We start from the raw sequence: 20,084 nt of genomic DNA, 5'->3' as shown, positions 1-20,084 counted from the left end.
CTGTACCTGCTTCAACCACTTTCTCTGGCAGCCCATTCCGTATATACACCACTCCTTACATGAAGAAGTTGCCCCTCAGTCCTTAAAATCTTCCCCCTCTCACTTAAACCAACGCCCTCTAATTTTCCAATTCCCCATCCCTAGGAAAAAGACAATACACATTCATCTTTTCTATACCCCTCATGATCTTATACACATTATCAAGGTCACCCCTCATTTTCTTACGTTGAAAAGAATAAAGTTGTGTCCTGGCCAAACTCTCTCTTCAACTCAGGCCTGCTATCCCTAGGAGCATCCTCATTAATCTTCTTTCCAATTTAACTGTTGTTTTTCTATAACAGGGTGACTAAAACTGTACACAATATTTCCGTGGCCTCACCAATGACTTAGGCAACCGTAACATAACATCCCAACTGCTATACTCAATACCTCGACCAATAAGGCCAGCATGCCACATGGCTTCATCACCACCCTGTCCACCAGTGATACTGCTTTCAATGAACTATGTACTTGATCTTCTAGCTCGCTGTGTTCCACAACACTCCTCAGGGCCTTACCATTTACTGTACAAGTTCCACCTTGGTTTGACTTTCCAAAGTACTTATCAGTGTTGAATTGCATTTGCAAATCATCAGCCCACTTGCACATCCGATCAAGATCCCTCTAATATTTTGATAACCTTCTTCGACATCAATTATACCTCCTAACTTTGTATCATCTGCAAATTTACTTATCATGCCTTTATATTCACGTACAAATCATTTATGTAAATAGCAAGTAATAAATAACAAAAGGTCCCACCACTGATGCCTCTGGCGCATCAGTAGTCACAGGCCTCCAGTCCAAGAAGCAACCTTCAACTATCACCCTCTTCTTCCGACCATCGAGCCAGTTCTGAATCCAATTAGCTAGCTTCCACGTTAGATCCCACCCGACCTAACCTACATGACTAGCCTGCATGCAGGACCTGGTCCATATGCACTTTTGTAAGGCCTTCAACAATATCCATTGCCCTACCTATTCGGTTACCTCTTCAAAAAACTTGAAACTTTTTGTCAGACATGACATCCCACACTCAAATCCATGCTGACTATTCCTAATCAGACCTTGACTCCAAAAGTTGGTTGATCCTGTCCGTCAGTGTCCTTTAAATAACTTGCCTACCACCAATGTCAGGCTCATTGGCCTGCAGTTCCCTGGCTTGACTTTGCCAACTTTCACAATTGAACAAATGAGTTTTGATACAACTGAGTTACTTGCTAGGCCATTTCAAAGACCAATTAAGATTCAACTATATTACTCACAATCTGGAGTCACAGGCAGGTCAGACTATGTAAAAACTGCAGATTTCCTTCCGAGAGATTAATGACCCAATGGGTTCTGACAGCAACTGACATTGGATGGGGTCAGTGGCTGAGGAGTTTAGAGTTCCAATCATCAGTAAACATGATTCTGACATTCTCTTCAATCGTGGACAGGAAGCATGGCCATTTGAACAACATAACAGAAGGCTAATGACGCATATAGTGAAGCATAACTTTTAAGATTATCCATCTACTAAACAGAGTGTACCAACTAATATACTGGTGAACAGTCCCAGTGAAACATTCAAATGATTGATGAGCCAATGTGTTCAAAGAGAAAAAGACTGCATATGTGCCCACAACACCAACTTAAGCTATCCACTTGCACTACACCAGAACAAACAAAAAATTAGTCACGGTTCAGTGTTTACACACACTCATCGGAGTCCAAATTAATCGACTAAAGTTCCATTCCAGGAATGTGGGCAAAAATAAAATCCGGGCCGACAGGCCAGTACAATAACAAGGAAGCACTGCATTGTTGAAGGTTCTGCCTTTCAGACAAGATGTTAAAGGTAATATTTACATCCCAGATGGATGTAAAGATGCAAATGGCTCTATTTTGCAGAGGATCAGAGGAATTCTTCTCACTGTCCTGACCACTACGTATTATTTTCCTTTTAAAAGGTGTTTGTTCAATATCTAATCATGATCAAATTGCTGTTTGTGGAATCTTAATGTACAGAAACTGACTGCTACATTTCATTACTTATTGCAGAGACCACGCCTCAAAATTTCTTAATTGGCTATCGAGCACTTTTGGATATTATGAGATCATGAAAATGTTTTTAAATATTAGGGTGTGCTGGTACAAGTGCATCAATGTTGCCTTGCAGTTCATTTAATTCTTGTGCCAAGAAGCAGGATGAATTCAAAAATCGCTAATAATGTCTAGCTTTGTTTTAAAATTTAGATCCCCAGACATAATACAAAAATAGATCCCTGAAGAATTTGACATTTCTCAAAAGGAGTGGCTATCAAAATTTAATCAAACTCTTGAGAAACCGTAAACAATTATGGAGAATGGACGAGACCAGAGGACATGAGCAAGGTGGATGAATGGGCAGATGCCAGCTAATAACTGAAATATGGTTCATTGTAGTCCAAGAATAAAGAGTGAATATGTATTCAAAACAGCTGAAGTTTCTCTACTAAGTAATTTGAAAAGCTGGTGAATTAAATAATTCTCAACTAGCAAACAATGACAACATTTCGAAGGCAAATCAGAAGTTTAAAATTAGTTACAAAGTTGACATATTAGGGCGTGGAATCTGGGGAGTCCAGGAATGAAATTTGCAAGGATCACTAAATCAGTAACCTGGACTTTGATGCTGGAGTTGCTAAATGACAAAACAAAATTGAAATTTAAAAACTGGGTATTTTGTGGGTTAATAATGAAACATTAACTACAAACTAAATAGTGTAGGAACATACAACAGGCAAGAAATCTGCTACAACAGATTATTGGGCCTGCATTTGTCTCCAGCTCTATCCTACATGACTGACTAAGGCACTTAGGGTTGAGCAATTAATGCTTTCTTGTCACACAATCCACAAAACATGACCAAGTTGAAATGAGTGATTCTACATTCATCAGCTATTATATAACTAGGAATAGAGACAAAATTGATAGTACTATAGCTCAAAAATGTGGACAAGACAATCCTAAACCTGGAATATGACTAATCATGCAGCACAGCAAACCACAAGCTGTTTATTACATGCAATGCACACTCAAGGGTTCAGCAGAGTCTATCCCACAAAGACCCACACTTGCAGTAAATGAAACAAAGAGAGCAGAGCACAGGGCTCACACTCCCAAAACAGTGATTTTTTTTAGCAGTTTGCAAAATATTATTTGGGTGGTCATATAAATATTTTATAAATCATCTTTTTGTATATAAAGCAGGCATTTTTGACCAATCTGAGTGCATATTTTATTGAGTTCAATTTTGTATGAATTGATGTATTAGTTTATTTGTTAATATTCATTTAGCAGTATACCACCATGTACAAGTTAAGGGGAAAAAAAAACTAAAAACACAAAAAAAAACTACTTAAAGGCAAAACTCAGAGATAACCAAAGGTTAAAGTAAGCATTGACTAAAATAGGTAGGATATGCTTTTGGATCACCAATAATGGCAGCAAGACAGATTCTAGTGACCACTGAATGCATTCAGATGTCCTGCATGCTTACCTCACTGTGCGCACACATGCTCATGAGCAAGTTGCTAACTGTTCTGACAGCTGTGTAAATAAAATGCTTTTCTACTTATTTCTTCGGTTATGTGGAGCGTGCATGTGTATTTTTCTTTCATTGTCTTAACACTTTTGTTCAGCATGTGTACACTGAACTTCTAAACAGATCCAGATCAGAAAGAACTTGCATTTATCTAATCCCTTATGTACAGACAAAAACTCAGTGCTATATAACAGAAACAGAGAATGAGATAAAGGGGAAGGATATCTAGCAGAGGTCAGAACGAAGCAACCAAAGACTGGTTTGAAAAAAAATATTGATTTTAGTAAGCTTTTAAAGTAGAGGCAGGAGTGAAGAGGTTCAGCACAGAATTAAGAAATACAACTTATACTAGCCCAAGGTTCAATGACCAATGATAGAGAGATTGAAAGACCTGATTCAGAGGAATAAAGAAAGCAGGAAGGAATAACTGGAGGGAGATAGGAAGAGATTTGAAGACAACGCTGCAGATTTCACATTTACTGTTTAGAGGACAATCAGCCAAAGAGGGTCAGACAGGATAGAGGTGACAAGTTGATCTCAATATGGCTGAGATAGAATGAGTTCTCAGGCTCGATGCCCATCTTATGCAATGTCTGCTTAAGATCAGCTGATTATGTGGAACATTGCACTTGGCATTAATGTCCTTCATGAGTGTAAGCACTCAAGTGAAAAAGAACTTTGTTTTTAAATTCAAAGTGTTGTGATCAAGAGGGTGATTGAGCAACATGTGGTTGAATAAATAAATCAAACTATTTCCTTTAAGGAAATACTGTCCCTTTAACTGTTATACGTAGATTAGACACATTTGTTGCACACAGTTATCATAAAAGGATTTATAAATTGAAGTTTTAAACAATTATTAATTCCCGTGGAAGGGATATCACCAGAAGTTCAGTCAATGCAATATACAATGTTCTCATACCACATTCATTTGAACTTCAAAACTATTTGCCAAAACAAAGGATTTAGAAGGCCATTTCACCCCTTGAGCCTGCTCCAGCAGTCAACTAGATCATGGGTGATCTTTCAGCTCAATGTGATTTTTCTGGACAATCCCGATTTTACTTGATGGTTTCAATATCTAGAAATTTGTTGATTCCTGATTTGAACACACATGACTGTATTGCCTCCACAGCGTCAGTAATGTATTTGCAGATTTTTGTCTTCCTAAACTTAAAATTATCTCTCAAATATGAGTTGCTACAGGTGGAGATGAAATTGAATTCTAAACAGAAAGCTTATTAGCTCATTCAGGTGATATTACCTCAAAGTAATACAGTCAATAACAAAGCCAAGGGAATGTTTAGGATCACATATTACATAGAAGGCTAACAGTCAAGGAACCATTTTATACACTCTTGACACCAATATAATTTTTAAAATGGTAAATCATGGTTAACTTTCCAATTTTGTGGACTGTTTGCATTTTGAAAACAAGTTTTTGTAACACTACAGAAAAACACAGTCGGGAGCTACTAACTAGAAACTCTGAATTGAGCATTCTGTCCTTACATAGACAGAAAAGAAGCTAAAGCATTGATTTGATCAACAGGGTGCATACCCACAAGACTAACAAATGAAACAGCCTCACCAGTGTTATTGCCTCTATTTTACAGTAGCAGCAACCATCCATTACCAACTGTTAGCAAATGCAATGAGAGTCCACATTTATTGAAACATCAACCTCTCACTGTGAAAGCTGACAGTCAAGGAGCTGCAAGCAACACAAACCTAGATACTTTGAATTGCTCATAGATCCTGGCCTCATTTCAAAGCAAAGCTGATCCATGGTGCTTAAAGGTGACAGCAAATCAAAATAAGAAAAAATAATGAAAATGATACCTTAAAAAAAAACATACATGAACAGATTAAAAATTACATACCAATTTCTACAGACTTGCATAGTAAAGGGCTTGGAAGATAAGTGAAGAGTAGCAACGTAAATCACATATCTCAAAATAAAATTCAAATTCATTAAGAAAATTTCAAAACAAACTGATAAAAATCTTCTAGCCAGTTTTTTATCGTTAAATTTCATCCAAAATGAAAAATCAATTCAGGATAAAGCTCAATAAGAAACACGGTTATCTCTAATTCTTCTGTCTCTGGGCAAAATGAATTTTGTTACATACATCAATATCAAGGTAGCGTGTAAACATGTCCCACCAGCATCAATAAAAACTCTAAATGCTCTTCTATTTCATATGCTCAAGTATGGAAGAAAGAATACAACTCCACGGCTGATGAGATGAATGATTATAGGCCATAAATTAACAGATTCACTGAATTCAAGACCAGACATGGATCTTTTGTCTCAAGTTGATAAGCTCAATATATAAAAGGTGGTGGTTTGTCTTTTGACTTGATCAAAAATATGAAACAAGCAAGTTTAGCTTTTCAACTTATTGGCTGTTCTTTTCTACTTACTTTGAAGACTAAGGAAATTGCCTAATTTTTTTTCATGTCAAACATTCCTGCAGACACAAAACATCTCTGTAAATTTGGAGACACATTGCCTGGTGTGAACTGGAGGGTGAAGGTCTGAAGATACATTTTCACCATGCATCAAGTGAATTTTGAAGAAGGTAATGACACTTGGAAACTAGTGAAGACAGAGTGCTAAAGTAAAATAGAGAATAGAATCCAGGGGAGGGAAAGTGACAGCTGAGGTAGATTGTGAAGTTGTAGTGACATTCATTCAACCTAAAACGTTTTGCTGAGGTTTCTTAGAAAAATACAATATGTGAATTAATACACCAGTTCACCATTAAAATAAATTGTCTCCCACAATGCACAGAAAGGTAAACAAGGAAAAGTAGTTGTTAGAGATAAGCACAGTTTAAAATATCCAATGGGATAACTACACAAGAATCTTTGCACTATTATTCAGAGATCCAACTAGGAATCCAAAGATTTTTATGAATTTCAAAATCGCTGCAATACAATGCTCGTATCTTAAATTAACGTCTGTTCCTACTCAACTCTTGCTCAGCACTTCCACCGCACCTTAACTTCCCATCCGAATACTCCGTTTGCTCCTGAACCCTACATGGCAGGGGGTGACAGACTAAGTAAACAAGTGACAGGGGCTGCAACAGGGTGGTCAGGGAGCAAGCACCAAACAAACCACAGGAAATTCACGTGATGACATCTCTCAGGCTCCCAGGACTGTCACAAGTAAATTTGAGATGTCAATTCCACTTGATTAATCATTACTCTTGATCATTATTTGCCTCCCATGGAGTAGTCTACCAGTTCTTTGCAAATGACTAGAGTACAACAGTAAACCTCATTTATACATCAAATAACGGATGGCCATAATGTTTAAACCCATGACACTTGATGCACACTGCACAGCCACCAGCTTAGAACGAACTTGCCAAGTGACTATTCAAATTGATTAAAGTGATTACGATGAAAGAAATGCTGTGAATAGGAGAAATCAGATTTTTGAAATCATTGATATAAATGCCATGGTTATTTGGTTTCTTTGAACTACGTTGAAAAATACCTAATCATGGGCAACAAACAATGATTTATATAGATTAAAATATTTAGTGCTTTATTGGCCTTTTTGCGCCAATTAAACTGTTCAGCAAACAAAAAAACACCTTTTCATTTTATTCTGAGGAAGAGTTAAAAATACCCTGGCTCCAAAGTAGATTTCAGTTCAGCTACAAAACCTAATGGGAGGCTCAGACAAGGATTTGTTAATGCTACATTACTGTCCATTTGTTTGGCATCTGTAAACAGTTAGCAGTATCTAAATTTTAATTTTAGGCTCTCTACATACGAAATGTTGCAAGACCCTTCTACAGTCCTCAGATTGCATAGTGCGACAGGAATTTGGTGAACAATCAACTGTACTTTTCTGCATAATGAATACTGCACCACTTTCCTGCCAAGATTTAATAAAATTGTGATCTTACAAGTAGTTTTCTCCCTTTTTTGGAGGGGGCTGGGGCTGGGAAGAGTTAAAAGGAGGCCATCTTGTATTAGTCTAGCAACTCTCTTAAATCAACTGCATTATTGTCAAAAATTTCTCTACCCTAACCCTGAAGTTATACATAGTTTAGTTCCCAACTGCTGCAATTCTAACAATACTATTGACTTCAAAAGTTGGAGAGATTTGTTCCAAATAAAAAGTAAAAAGAGTTTATAACATTTTCTCATAATTCATCCGGTACGTGTACATGCACATGCATTTCTCTTTAAAAGTGATGCCATTTTTTGCTACCAGTCTTTTGCCCTCTGCATTAATAAAGCATTTTAGAGTTGCTGTATGAAATTCTTAAATGAGAAATATTCCAGAACTATCTTTGAGAAAGAGTAAAAACCAACTTCACTTTTAAAAAAAGTGAAAATTCAGAAACAGCAACACAGACAAGCTATCCCTTTACACAAACTGCTTCAAAATAAAATTCACTAATTCCGAATCGATAACTTTGTGGATAAAACATTAAAGTACGTTACACTCACCCCCTTGCTGGATCCAATGTGATTGCCCTGGGTTGGTCCAGGTCTTGCCAAAATAATACCTTTCGCATTGATCCATCTAAATTAGCAACTTCTATCCGATTAGTTTCAGAGTCTGTCCAATATAACTTTTTCCCCAGCCAATCACAAGCCAGGCCATCTGGTGATACAAGTCCTGATATAACTACATTCTGGGAGTTTCCCGTCTGGTTTAGAAAAATCAATTTGATTGCTTCTTCACTCACATCAGTCCAGTATACAAGATCATCTGCAAATATAAAATCCACCGCAGCTGCATCTTCTAAACCAGCAACAACAATGGTGGCATTAGTCTTTCCACCAGCAGCATCCACCAACCTCAAATCTCGCCGATTTGCAAACAACAAAAGTGGTGCACCTGTATTCATAAAAGAAAAGACATTGTCAGTTAAGCATTACTGATGTAAAAAGAAAGCATATGATTTGCAAAATAAAGGTGAAACAAAAAAATGTTACTTCAACAAATGATTAATTTCATAATCACACATCCTATAATAAAGAAACTTAGCACTTACATTCTTGTTGTGCATGCTTCTTTCTAAACTGCAAGTTATATCTTACAAAACTGTAAAACTGTCAAAATGACTTCAGCAATTGGTAGATGAGTGCTCATGCCACTGCACAAGTGCAAACTGGAAATTCTTGCCCAAAATAAAGACTGGTCAGAGATTTCCAAACTGTCTCAGTACATTTGCACAGGTAGTAGCTCGAAAACTGACTTACACGGTTCTAAATATGATATTCCAAAATGTTAGAAACTATCTGAATACAAAGGATGTATTTGATTAAAATAATGGAATGAGAAATACATCAGTTCCATTAACTGGAACTATGGCATAATTAACCTAAACAGTGCTTTAGGCTTTAAATTCCCCACCTTATTCCCCCCCAACTCTATTTAATTCAGTTGAATTGAAACAGTCTTGTTGCTTTCAATATTTCAGTGCTGTAGGGAATCTTGAATGAATTGTTATTGAAAAGCAGAAACAGTGAAATTTAATTTTAAAAAACCTGCGTCAAATTAGAGATTACTACAAATAAATTTTCAGATTTAACATATTCCAAAGTGGCAAACATGGCATTTTCAGAGATAATAGGAACTGCAGATGCTGGAGAATCCGAGATAACAAGGTGTGGAGCTGGATGAACACAGCAGGCCAAGCAGCATCAGAGGAGCAGGAAGGCTGACGTTTCGGGTCAAGACCGAAACATCAGCTTTCCTGCTCCTAAGATATTGTATTTTCAGTGCAACTTTACAGGATTATGACTATAAAATACAAAATTACAATTCCAGAATGGCTGTATACTTAAGATTACATTACTACTCTGGATAAACAGAATTATAAACATCATGGATACCTGGTGTGAATTAAATTGCAGCAATGTAATCACAGACTGCCCAATACCTTTATGACGACATACCAACTAAAACTAAATTACTTCAACAGTAATCCTCACGGAAATAAGCTCTTTGAGATGTCGAAGGTATTGCACATTTCAAATTGACATCCCAGAATGTTTGGAATCAATACAAAAGGCAATAAGGTCAAGTCCTTCACCAGACTCCCCGTTCCAACTAACTAATGGAACTGCACAATAATGAGAAAAATAACTCAATTTTTACACAAATATGACCCCCACCACACCTCGCCATGAAAAATATGGAGTCAATTTTGAGAGCATCAGGTGATTCTGTGCATTGACAACTTACATGCAAAACAAATCACATGGGTAAAGGTGAGGGGAATTTTACCAATTAACCACTTGGATTCTAAACATCTGTTATTATTAATATGCCTGCAATTACGATCAGGCATATAAACTTGTACACTATTTCATATTCAACACCTAGCAGTTTCTCCTAGGATTATATGTACTGCATTGAACTTGTTTTGAAGTATATACAAAATATTCTTTAAAAAAAAACAAACCTGCAGAAGCTGGAAATCAGAAAGAAAAACAGAAGGCTGTGAGGAAGGGTCTCTGGACCTGAAAGGTTAATTGATTTCTCTCCACAGATGCTGCCAGACCTGCTGAGATTTTCCAACAATTTCTGTCTTTATTCGTGACAAAATATTTAAAGCTTCTTTCACTTAATCTGTCATGTAGGCAACATGTATTTAAAAATTACCTTTTTCTAAAAAATAACGCAAGTTCTTTCACCTTCCAAGATTAGTTATATTAATCTAATTGCAAATTAACTAGTACCTACCTGTCAGGGTTCCTCAAAGTTGCAATCCAGAATGTGAACATGTGAAATTTGGAATTGCACTATTAATAAAGTAATTTGTCTGTGGTATATGTGTAACCAGATACAAGGCTGCACTCGAATTACCCATGAACGATTTGTTAGCCCCCGAAAGATATCTTTCCTGCTTTTGTCGACAATGACTTAATTCACGTATGTTTTACAGGACTACCTGTTGCATTTGCCTAGAACTAACGTGTTCAACGAATGCAGGACTGAAAAAAGGTGTCAGTTATTGTTTAATAAAATAATTAAATTTGAAATCTGATCTGTAGCCCTGTAGAGAATGTGATTTTAAAGAAAGCTCTTTCTGATCAGCTATTATGAATAAAATAGAATACGGTAAAGAAATATGTCTCCAGAAAAGTTGTAAAACGTATTTAAAGCAACCCGAGTGCACAGCCGAAATTCTTTTATTTGCTCTTACAAGCAGGCCCTTCCTAAAACAAAACTAAACTGCTCTTACAAATGAATTAAGATTTCGAATGGACAGATCGGATCCGTCCGTCTGTTTGTTCGGGAACACTTCGATCGGCTTTTAGTGCTCCATAAACAACCAAAAGATGGTAAGCAGATGCTTAAAAGCATTGCAGAAAAAGTTCCAGCAGACCCGTTCCTCCCCATTGAGCACCCTGCGCTGTGTTTTGCCAAGCATTTCCCCCGCACAAAGTGGCAGCACTCCTGAGTGAGAGAGAGAGAGAAATCGCGGCATTCATTCCACCTCACGGCCGGCTCTCTATCACACACACACACACACAAAACCATTCCAGCAGCTAAAAGCGTTGAACGACGTTAGAGTTTATAGTTGAACCATTCGCCTTCCAATATAAATGGCAATGCATGTAAACCGGGGCAGAGAAAGCCCCTTCACCTTTCCCTTCTGCCCCCGTAGACAGCCAACCCCCCCCCCCAACGAAACACACACACACACCATCAGCCCCCTCGCGGGCCCCTCACAGTAACATGCAAGACCGTTCTCACTCAGCCTCCTTTTTTTAATAAAACCAAGAGAGAGGGCCAACCAATCTTTTAACTTTTACTCACCCCTTATCAAAGAGCAAACGCTGCACAACAGCAAACTCCTCAGCGCGGTACCCATGTTTCCCCTCCCCCCCCCCTTCTAGGCAGTCAAAGAGAGCTCAACGTGGCGCCACATTGAAACACATAGTTACAATTCCTGTGACTTTGGGCAGCGCTACAAAGTATCTCGCTCGCCAGCCATGGTTCCGTGGCCTCTCTATCTCCGCTCACCGTCGGCGCAAGCACACGCCTCCTCTCCCTCCGCCACTAACACCCTCCCTTTTCCTTTGCCCTGTTTCTCTCCCGGCGTACTATTTTCTTTACGGCAAGCTCGCTGGGAAAGAAAAGAGCCTTTTTAGTTCATTGTTCCTCCCCATGTGCCCCCTCCCGGGTGTGTAAAAAGATATATTCCCCCGCTCAGTCTCTCATGCATCTTCTTAACCGAGGCTTGGAGCGAGCCTTCCCGGGGATTTCTTTTGCAGCAGAGAGTGGTGCTCTGCCTTAGAACAACATAACCATTTGACCTGGACTGCGGCGCTACTTTTTTTTAATACTAGAGCATCAAGTATCCTTTGTACATGGCTGCGCGTTCAGGTAGTGTGTGTAGGAGGTGTGGGAACGAGGAGACGGTGTTAGGGAGATGGGGACGGTGTCTTTACCCACGTTAATGAAAGAGAGATTACTGCAATTAAATCGAAGGAGCGGGTGGGCTGGGCAGCGGGAAATCACATCTTTGCATTGAAATGTCGCCGTCAAAAATCCTTCCAAAGATGCTCTGGTTGAGAAATTGCGACAACATTGTGAAGAGTGATTTTTCACGCTCAAATAAATATACACGCGTAAAATAAAATTCGTTTTAGATAAAATTGTTATTTCTTTCCTTTCTTTAAAAGGTTTTAATGTGATATGAATTCCAAGAACCTCTTCCACGAATTATCCATCCATATAGGTTTAAGAAAAACGAGAACTTGCCGTCAGCAATGAAAGAAAACGAACAATTCCAAAACATTTCACACGTTTTTGTTTCTGGCATTAAAAATGATTAAACTCAGTTTAAATGTCTTACTGAGTTTATCTATGAGAGAGCTAGACCATGACGACGAATACATTTGGTCATAAACTGGAGATGGTTCTGCATCCGTGCTGGACTACGTGTTAAATCAGCAGCCTCAGAAAATCAATGCATGTAGTGCTCAAATAAAACAAAGAACTGCGGATGCTGGAGATCTCAAAGAAAAACAGAAATTGCCGGCGAAACTCAGAAGCAAGAGTCACCGAACTCCAATTGTTAACATTGCTTCCTCCTCACAGATCATGCCGGACCTGCTGAGTTTCGGCAGCAATTTCTGTTTTTGAGTTGGCACCGCTCAACACTTAAAACAAAAGTATGTGAAGAAAGAAAAACAAACAAAATGATACGCATTTGTTTTTGTGAAAGAAGCGAAAATAAATTAAGTTTAGGTGGTTTGGAATATGAAGCAGCTCCCCCCGCAGTGTTGCTCAGGTCAGCCAGACGGAAGAGGACCATGTCGTGGTCAGCAGATCTGACAGTATCTGCGGAGAGAGAAACCGAATTTAGACGGCAAGGCGAATACGATTTTTAGTGAACTCAGCCAGAGAAAACATTTTTATTTTAGATATTACCAGGTGTCATAGTATTTTGTAACCAAGTAATTTACCACAAACAGTAAGAGATAATTGTTCAGCGTCAGAGCAAGTAAGGATGCTTTTTAAGGTCTGCAACATTCAGACTTGGTTTTGGAGGTTGAGGGTCTGGGAGGTTATGTTATAGACCAGACTGGAATTTGGGAAGGCATGGAAAATTACGTAAGAGCTAAATTGCTGCAGATTTGGGGCAGTACCTCAATGGTTAGTACTGCTGTCTCAGAGTACCAGGAACCTGGGTTCATATACCAGCCTTGGGTGACAGTCTGTGTGGAGTTTGCATGTTCTCCCTGTGTCTGTGGATTTCCTTCCACAGTCTGAACATGTGCAGTTTAAGGCCATACTAAATTGCCCATAGTGCCCAGGGATGTGTAAAATTAGGTGGATTAGCTATGGGGGAATACTGGGTTATAGGGTAGGGTGAGGTGGTGAGTCTGGATGGGGTGCTCTTTAGATAGTTGGTGTGGATTTGTTGAGGTGAGTGGCCTGTTTCCACACTAGCAAAAAAAACATGTCTGTAAGACCAATTGAGGTGAGAACCTGGGAATTCCAACTCTATCTGCAAGTTATCAGGAGGAAGTTGAAAAAATATGCCTGCTCAACCTCATCTCTCTCTCTTCAAGTTTGTCTTCTGCCCACTAATCCTTATGTTTGTTCTTACTTCCACTTTCTCCTTTCCCGTACTCCCTGTTCAATGTTTTACATGCCCACCTCATTTGACATTCCCATGACCACTATTTTCCTTCTATTCAACCTCCCCTAACCTCTCTTTACTTCTCTTTACCTCATTCTATGTTTTGTCTCATTCCTCTTTCTTTCCTCTCTCTTTCCTACCCTGTACACCTTTTCCCCCTTGGTTCGCAAAGCTTTTATTGAGCATTAGAAATCGCAGTCATTTCAGAAAAGAATGTACTAAACGTGAAGCATTTTCAACCATCAATGGGATTTCACTTGCTAACAGCATTTTTGCGCTACATTGAAAATATTTACCAAAATAATGTATGCTAGGTATTTAGTGTCAGTTAAATATCAACATCATAATCTTAATCTTAAGTAAGTAACTTGTATGACAATAAATTCCACAAAACTCGGTTGCAATGAGAAATTCACATAACTGTAATAAGGAATACAGAAAATGCTGGAAATACTCAGCAGTTCTAGTAGCAACTGTCCAGTGAGAAACTCTTCAACACTGTTAAGGGCAGGACTGAAGGCAGGCGGGCATGGAACTACAAACTGGCCTGTATACCAATTACCTGCCTCCATCCCATCCTGGCCATTTTTTAGAAGGTAGGAGTGACAATAGGGAGGTTGAGGGAGCTGGGCTACTCATCTGTAAGAGTTAGATAACCTAGTGAGCTAATTTAAGGGCTTTCTGGAGCCTGGTATCAGTGGCCAACTAGCATTTTGCAGTCAGCCTCATAAGCCCATAGAGGTGACAGGGGACATTTTAGCTGACTGGTGGTGGCCTTCTGGCTGTCCATAGCTACTTGGGTTCAGAGTAGGCACATTGCAGTTTAAATGTGAAAAAGTTGGAAAGAAGGCATTTTTTATTCATGGGATGTGGACTTCATTGGCTGGGTCACCATTTATTGTTCATCTCCAGTATCCACTGAGAAGTTTATGGTGAGATGCCTTCTTGAACTGCTGAAATCCATTTGGCATAAGTCCATCCACAATGCTGGTTGGGATGGAGTTCCAGGATTTTGATCCAGCAACATTGAAGGAAAGTAACATTTTTTCAAGTCAGAATGGTGTGTGACTTGGAAGGGAACCTGCGGGTAGTGGTCTTGCCATGTATCTGCTGCCCTTGTCTTTCTATATGATAGTGATCATGGGTTTGGAAGAATCCTGTCTAAGGGTCTTTGGCAAATTTCTGCAGTGCATTTTGTAGATGGTACACACTTCTACTGCTGAGCGTTGGTGGTGGAGGGAGTGAATATTTGAGTTGCCAATTAAGCGAGCTGCTTTTTCGTGGATGGTGTCAGGCTTCTTATTGGAACTGCACTCATCCAGGCAACTTGGGAGAGTTCCATCACAACTCCTGACTTGTGCCTTGTGGATTATGGACAGGCTTTGGAGAATCAGGAGTTGACTTACACACTGCAGAATGCCTAGCCTCTGGTCTGCTCTTGTAGCCACAGTATTTATGTGGTTAATCCCATTCAGTTTCTGGTCAATGGTAGACCCAGAATGTTGATAGTGAGTAATTCAGCATTGGTAATAACATTGAATGTCAAGGAGTGATGGCTAGATTTTCCCTCGATAGTGATGATCATTACATTGCAATTGTACAAATGTTACTTGCTATTTGTTAGGGGCGGCACAGTGGCTCAGTGGTTAGCACTGCAACCTCATAGTGCCAGGGACCCGGCTTCAATTCCAGCCTCGGGCAACTGTCTGTGTGGAGTTTGCACATTCTCCCTGTGTTTGTGTGGGTTTCCTCCCAGAGTCCAAAGATGTGAGGTGAGGTGGATCGGCCTCGCTAAATTGCCCGTAGTGTGTGGGTTATAGGGGGATGGGTCTGGGTGGGATATTCCAAAGGGCAGTGTGGACTTGTTGGGCCAAAGGGCCTGTTTCCACACTGTAGGGAATCTAATTAATCTAGTCCAAGCCTGGATATTTCCACATCTTGCTGCATTTGGATATGGACTACTTCAGTATCTGAGGAGTCTGTGTTGGTGCTGAACGTGCCCACTTGTTAACTTATGATAGAGATAATGTCATTGATGAAGCAGTTAATATGGTTAGGCCAAAGAAACTAGACACAGGAATTCCTGCAGAGATGTTCTGAAGCAGAGATGACTAACCTCCAACAACTACAAACATTTTCTTTTGTGCCAGGTATAACTCCAACTCATTTACTCCTTGATTCCCATTGACTCCAGTTTTGCTAGGGATCCTTGCTGCCACACTAAATCAAATGTGACTGTGATGCCACAGGCAGTCACTCTCACCTCCTCTCCAGAATTGAGTTATTTTGTCCATGCTTGAACCAGAAGCTCAGTAGCCCTGACTGAACCCGAACTGATCACAAGTGACCACGTTATTGCTCAGCAAATTGTGTTTGATAGCACTGTTGGTGGCAACTTCCAGAACTTTACTGAGAACAGAGAATAGACTGATGGGGCAGTTATTGATTAGGTCAGATTTGACCTGCTTTGTGTATAGGACAAACCTGTCAATTTTCCACATGGCTGGGTAGATGTTAGTGTTATACCTGTTCTGGAAACAGTACAGCTTGAGGCACAGGATGCTTAGGAGCATGTCTGCAGTACTATATGTAGGTTGAATTTCCCCATAATTACTGTATTAGCCATGTTAAATGCACCACTATTTTCCTGATTTATGTCATTTTGGCCAATAAACAACTCCTACCAATATTACTGACCCTTGCTGTTCCCTAGCTCCAGTAAACTGATTGTAGTGCTTGATCTTCCAACCTAAGATTCTCTCTCATGAATGTACAGATCACATCCTTTTCAAACAGTACTACCCCATCTCCTTTACTTTTTTGCCTATCATTCCTAACTGTTAAATCTCGTTGAGTATTCAGATCCCAGCCTTGGTCACCCTACAACTGTATCAATAGCAATTAGATCATACCCTGTTCTCCTTCTACTTCTGCTGTCAATTTGCCTGGCTTGATGTGAATATTATGAGCATTCAGATAGAATGCCTTTAATTCTATCCTTCTTAAAATGTTGCAACCTTACCTGCGAATGCATTCTAAGGTATGTACAATCTGACCATTGCTGAGACATTACGCTTATCAAATGACTTATTGCTACCTTGCTTTCTTGCCCTTCTGAGCATGATTATGCTGAAGACCATCCCAATGGTACGGTCTCATTTTTCCCAGCGCTGGTACCATTGCTCATGAATTGAGTCCCGTCTATCCCACATTAGTCTCTAAGCCACACATTTAAGCCATTAATCTTAGTTACCCTATTCTAATTTGCTTGTGGCTCAGGTAGTAACCCAGACATTATTATTACTTTTGAGGCTCTACTTTTAACTTGGCTCCCAACTGCTGTAATCCTCTAAGCAGAATCTCTTTTATAACCTTACCTGTGTCATTGGTATCTATGTGAATCTGAACAATAGAATCCTTCCCCTCACACGACAAATTCACTTTCAACGTGAAACAGAGGTGTCGAACCAAGCCATTGGGCAGAAAATGCGGCCTTCTAGACTTTTGTTCTCAGGCCCAGAGAATTGTGTTCATCCACCACACTATACTGGACATTACCCTTATTATATTTTTATTAATTTCCCCAGTTGGAATAACTTCCTGCACAACAGTACCCTGGTTAATATGTTCATCCCTCTGCATTCCAGGGTTTTCATCTTTCTAGGCTACTGAACCTCAAACCTGTTGGATAACTGCGAGGGCTTCACTTCTACCTTTTCAATCCCCATATTTGCCTCACTCACAGTCACACCCTCCTGCTCCTTACCATGGATCAAATCAGATGTCCCTATCCTAAAGGCTATGAGGGTCTTCTGGATCAGTGTCTAGATAACCTAATCCCGCTGAATCTGCAGCTTGCCCTCCAGCTCAATGAATCTGAGCTGAAGCTCCTCGAGCTGCAGACGCTTACTGCAGATGTATTTGACTTCGATCACACAAGAGTCCATGAGCTTCCACATTCTGCAGCTGCCATTTATCACCTGATCTGGCACCGATATAGCATTTAAACAATTATTTTGCTGATTTTTAAAACAATGTATATATTGTTAAATATTTATTTCCTTATTCATGATTGCAATGACTGAACTGTGTACATTGTTGATTAAACATTATCATTCTCAAATTATTATTCTAATTAGTATTTTTAGTCATTAAATTTGTTTCTGCATTCAGCCATTCCCACCTCCCTCAAATCAATCACAATGATAAACACAACAATAAGACTATCCCATTTGTCATAATGCCACATGCTGAAAATAGGAATCAACTTTGGCCTGTTGACCCTGTCCACAGAACAGAAGCCTTGGAAGACTACTAGAGATTCTGACTTAATCACAATTTTCTATTCGCCAGATTGTTGGTTGGTTGTAGAAACATAACATTGGAAATTCTAACAGTAAAACATTACTTAATTACGTAATCTATTCAACAATCTTCAGAACATTTAGAAAAATGGTAACTTGTCTTTTATCATTATTGTTAATTGATCGTTGAAGCTGTTCTCTCAGAGAGTCTGCTTATGGTTATTTCAATGAAAACAACTGTACTTTACTATTATTAATATAAATATTATTTATGTCTAAATATTACTAATTCTTCCAAATCTACAGTCTTTGTGCTTGATTTAATGGGTTAGTCAGAAGATATAAGGATTGCTGACAACAAGTTTGCTCAAAGTGCATTATAGCTAAATAAGGTACTTTTCAAATGTTCTTGCTGTTGTAATACAAGAAATTCAGCAAACAATTTGTGCAAACCAAACCCTAACAAACAGCAATTTCATAATGGCCAGATAATCATTTTGCTAATGATAATTGAGAGAAGAATGTTGGCCAAATCACCTATTGTTCTTTAAAGTAGTGCAGACAGAAGGGCTCACATCATAATCAAAATATAGCAAGTCTGACAGTACCGCATTCCCTCAGTATTACACTGGAATTCCAGTCTTAATTTTCAAGAAAGTGGAACATAATTTGAATGTTTATACACTATATATAAAACATTATCGACTGCAGGGTATATCTGTCATATTGAATATTTTTATTCATTGAATTGCTTGCTGTTTTCAAAATCCCACTTTACTAAACATTTACGAGCCATTCGTTGTGTCCATCACAAAGTAATGTGATTGAGCAAGTGCTGATACTGTTCCATTTTATTCATCAATGTTGTTATGTTTTGTTTCCTCTTCTCTTGCACAATTAGTAAGTTTTGTAGGCTTAAGACAGTCTTATACACTGGAAAATAAAAGCTCACATTTTTCTCACTGTTTGGAGTGATAGCCTTATTGTATGTATTTCCCATCCAGTGGACCTCAAATATCTGAGCAGTCTTTGTGCTATTGAACCTACTTCTGGCAAGCTTTGACCAAATATAGTACACAACCAGTTGCTCATGCCAGTCTGTTCTGGTTCCAGTACAAGACTCCAGGACTGGTCTTGATATCTGACAGTTGCTTTTCTAATCACGAAGAATCTGTCTAGTGCATGAGACATAATGGGAACTGCAGATGCTGGAGAATTCCAAGATAATAAAATGTGAGGCTGGATGAACACAGCAGGCCAAGCAGCATCTCAGGAGCACAAAAGCTGACGTTTCGGGCCTAGACCCTTCATCAGAGAGGGGGATGGGGAGAGGGAACTGGAATAAATAGGGAGAGAGGGGGAGGCGGACCGAAGATGGAGAGTAAAGAAGATAGGTGGAGAGAGTATAGGTGGGGAGGTAGGGAGGGTATAGGTTAGTCCAGGGAAGACGGACAGGTCAAGGAGGTGGGATGAGGTTAGTAGGTAGATGGGGGTGCGGCTTGGGGTGGGAGGAAGGGATGGGTGAGAGGAAGAACCGGTTAGGGAGGCAGAGACAGGTTGGACTGGTTTTGGGATGCAGTGGGTGGGGGGGAAGAGCTGGGCTGGTTGTGTGGTGCAGTGGGGGGAGGGGACGAACTGGGCTGGTTGAGGGATGCAGTAGGGGAAGGGGAGATTTTGAAACTGGTGAAGTCCACATTGATACCATATGGCTGCAGGGTTCCCAGGCGGAATATGAGCTGCTGTTCCTGCAACCTTCGGGTGGCATCATTGTGGCAGTGCAGGAGGCCCATGATGGACATGTCATCTAGAGAATGGGAGGGGGAGTGGAAATGGTTTGCGACTGGGAGGTGCAGTTGTTTGTTGCGAACTGAGCGGAGGTGTTCTGCAAAGCGGTCCCCAAGCCTCCGCTTGGTTTCCCCAATGTAGAGGTAGCCGCACCGGGTACAGTGGATGCAGTATACCACATTGGCAGATGTGCAGGTGAACCTCTGCTTAATGTGGAATGTCATCTTGGGGCCTGGGATAGGGGTG

General features: G+C 39.7%; 1 protein-coding gene across 2 annotated transcripts in view; it reads right to left on the bottom strand.

Annotated features, from left to right (window-relative positions):
* Positions 1-11,657, bottom strand: part of lrp6 (low density lipoprotein receptor-related protein 6) — a 182,758-nt gene extending 171,101 nt beyond the window's left edge. For both annotated transcript variants that reach the window (XM_048549411.1, XM_059652423.1), the window contains exons 1-2: positions 11,415-11,657; positions 8,087-8,480 (exon numbers count right to left, since the gene is read on the bottom strand). In XM_048549411.1, the coding sequence (XP_048405368.1) occupies positions 8,087-8,480; positions 11,415-11,469 (449 nt within the window). In that variant the 5' untranslated portion in view covers positions 11,470-11,657. The remainder of the gene's footprint in view (positions 1-8,086; positions 8,481-11,414) is intronic.
* Positions 11,658-20,084: the final 8,427 nt, after the last annotated feature.

This window comes from Stegostoma tigrinum, chromosome 18, assembly GCF_030684315.1.
Source record: "Stegostoma tigrinum isolate sSteTig4 chromosome 18, sSteTig4.hap1, whole genome shotgun sequence".
Classification (NCBI taxonomy): Eukaryota; Metazoa; Chordata; class Chondrichthyes; order Orectolobiformes; family Stegostomatidae; genus Stegostoma; species Stegostoma tigrinum.
Note: the sequence above shows the minus strand (reverse complement) of the source record. Positions and strands in the feature narration are given on the sequence as shown.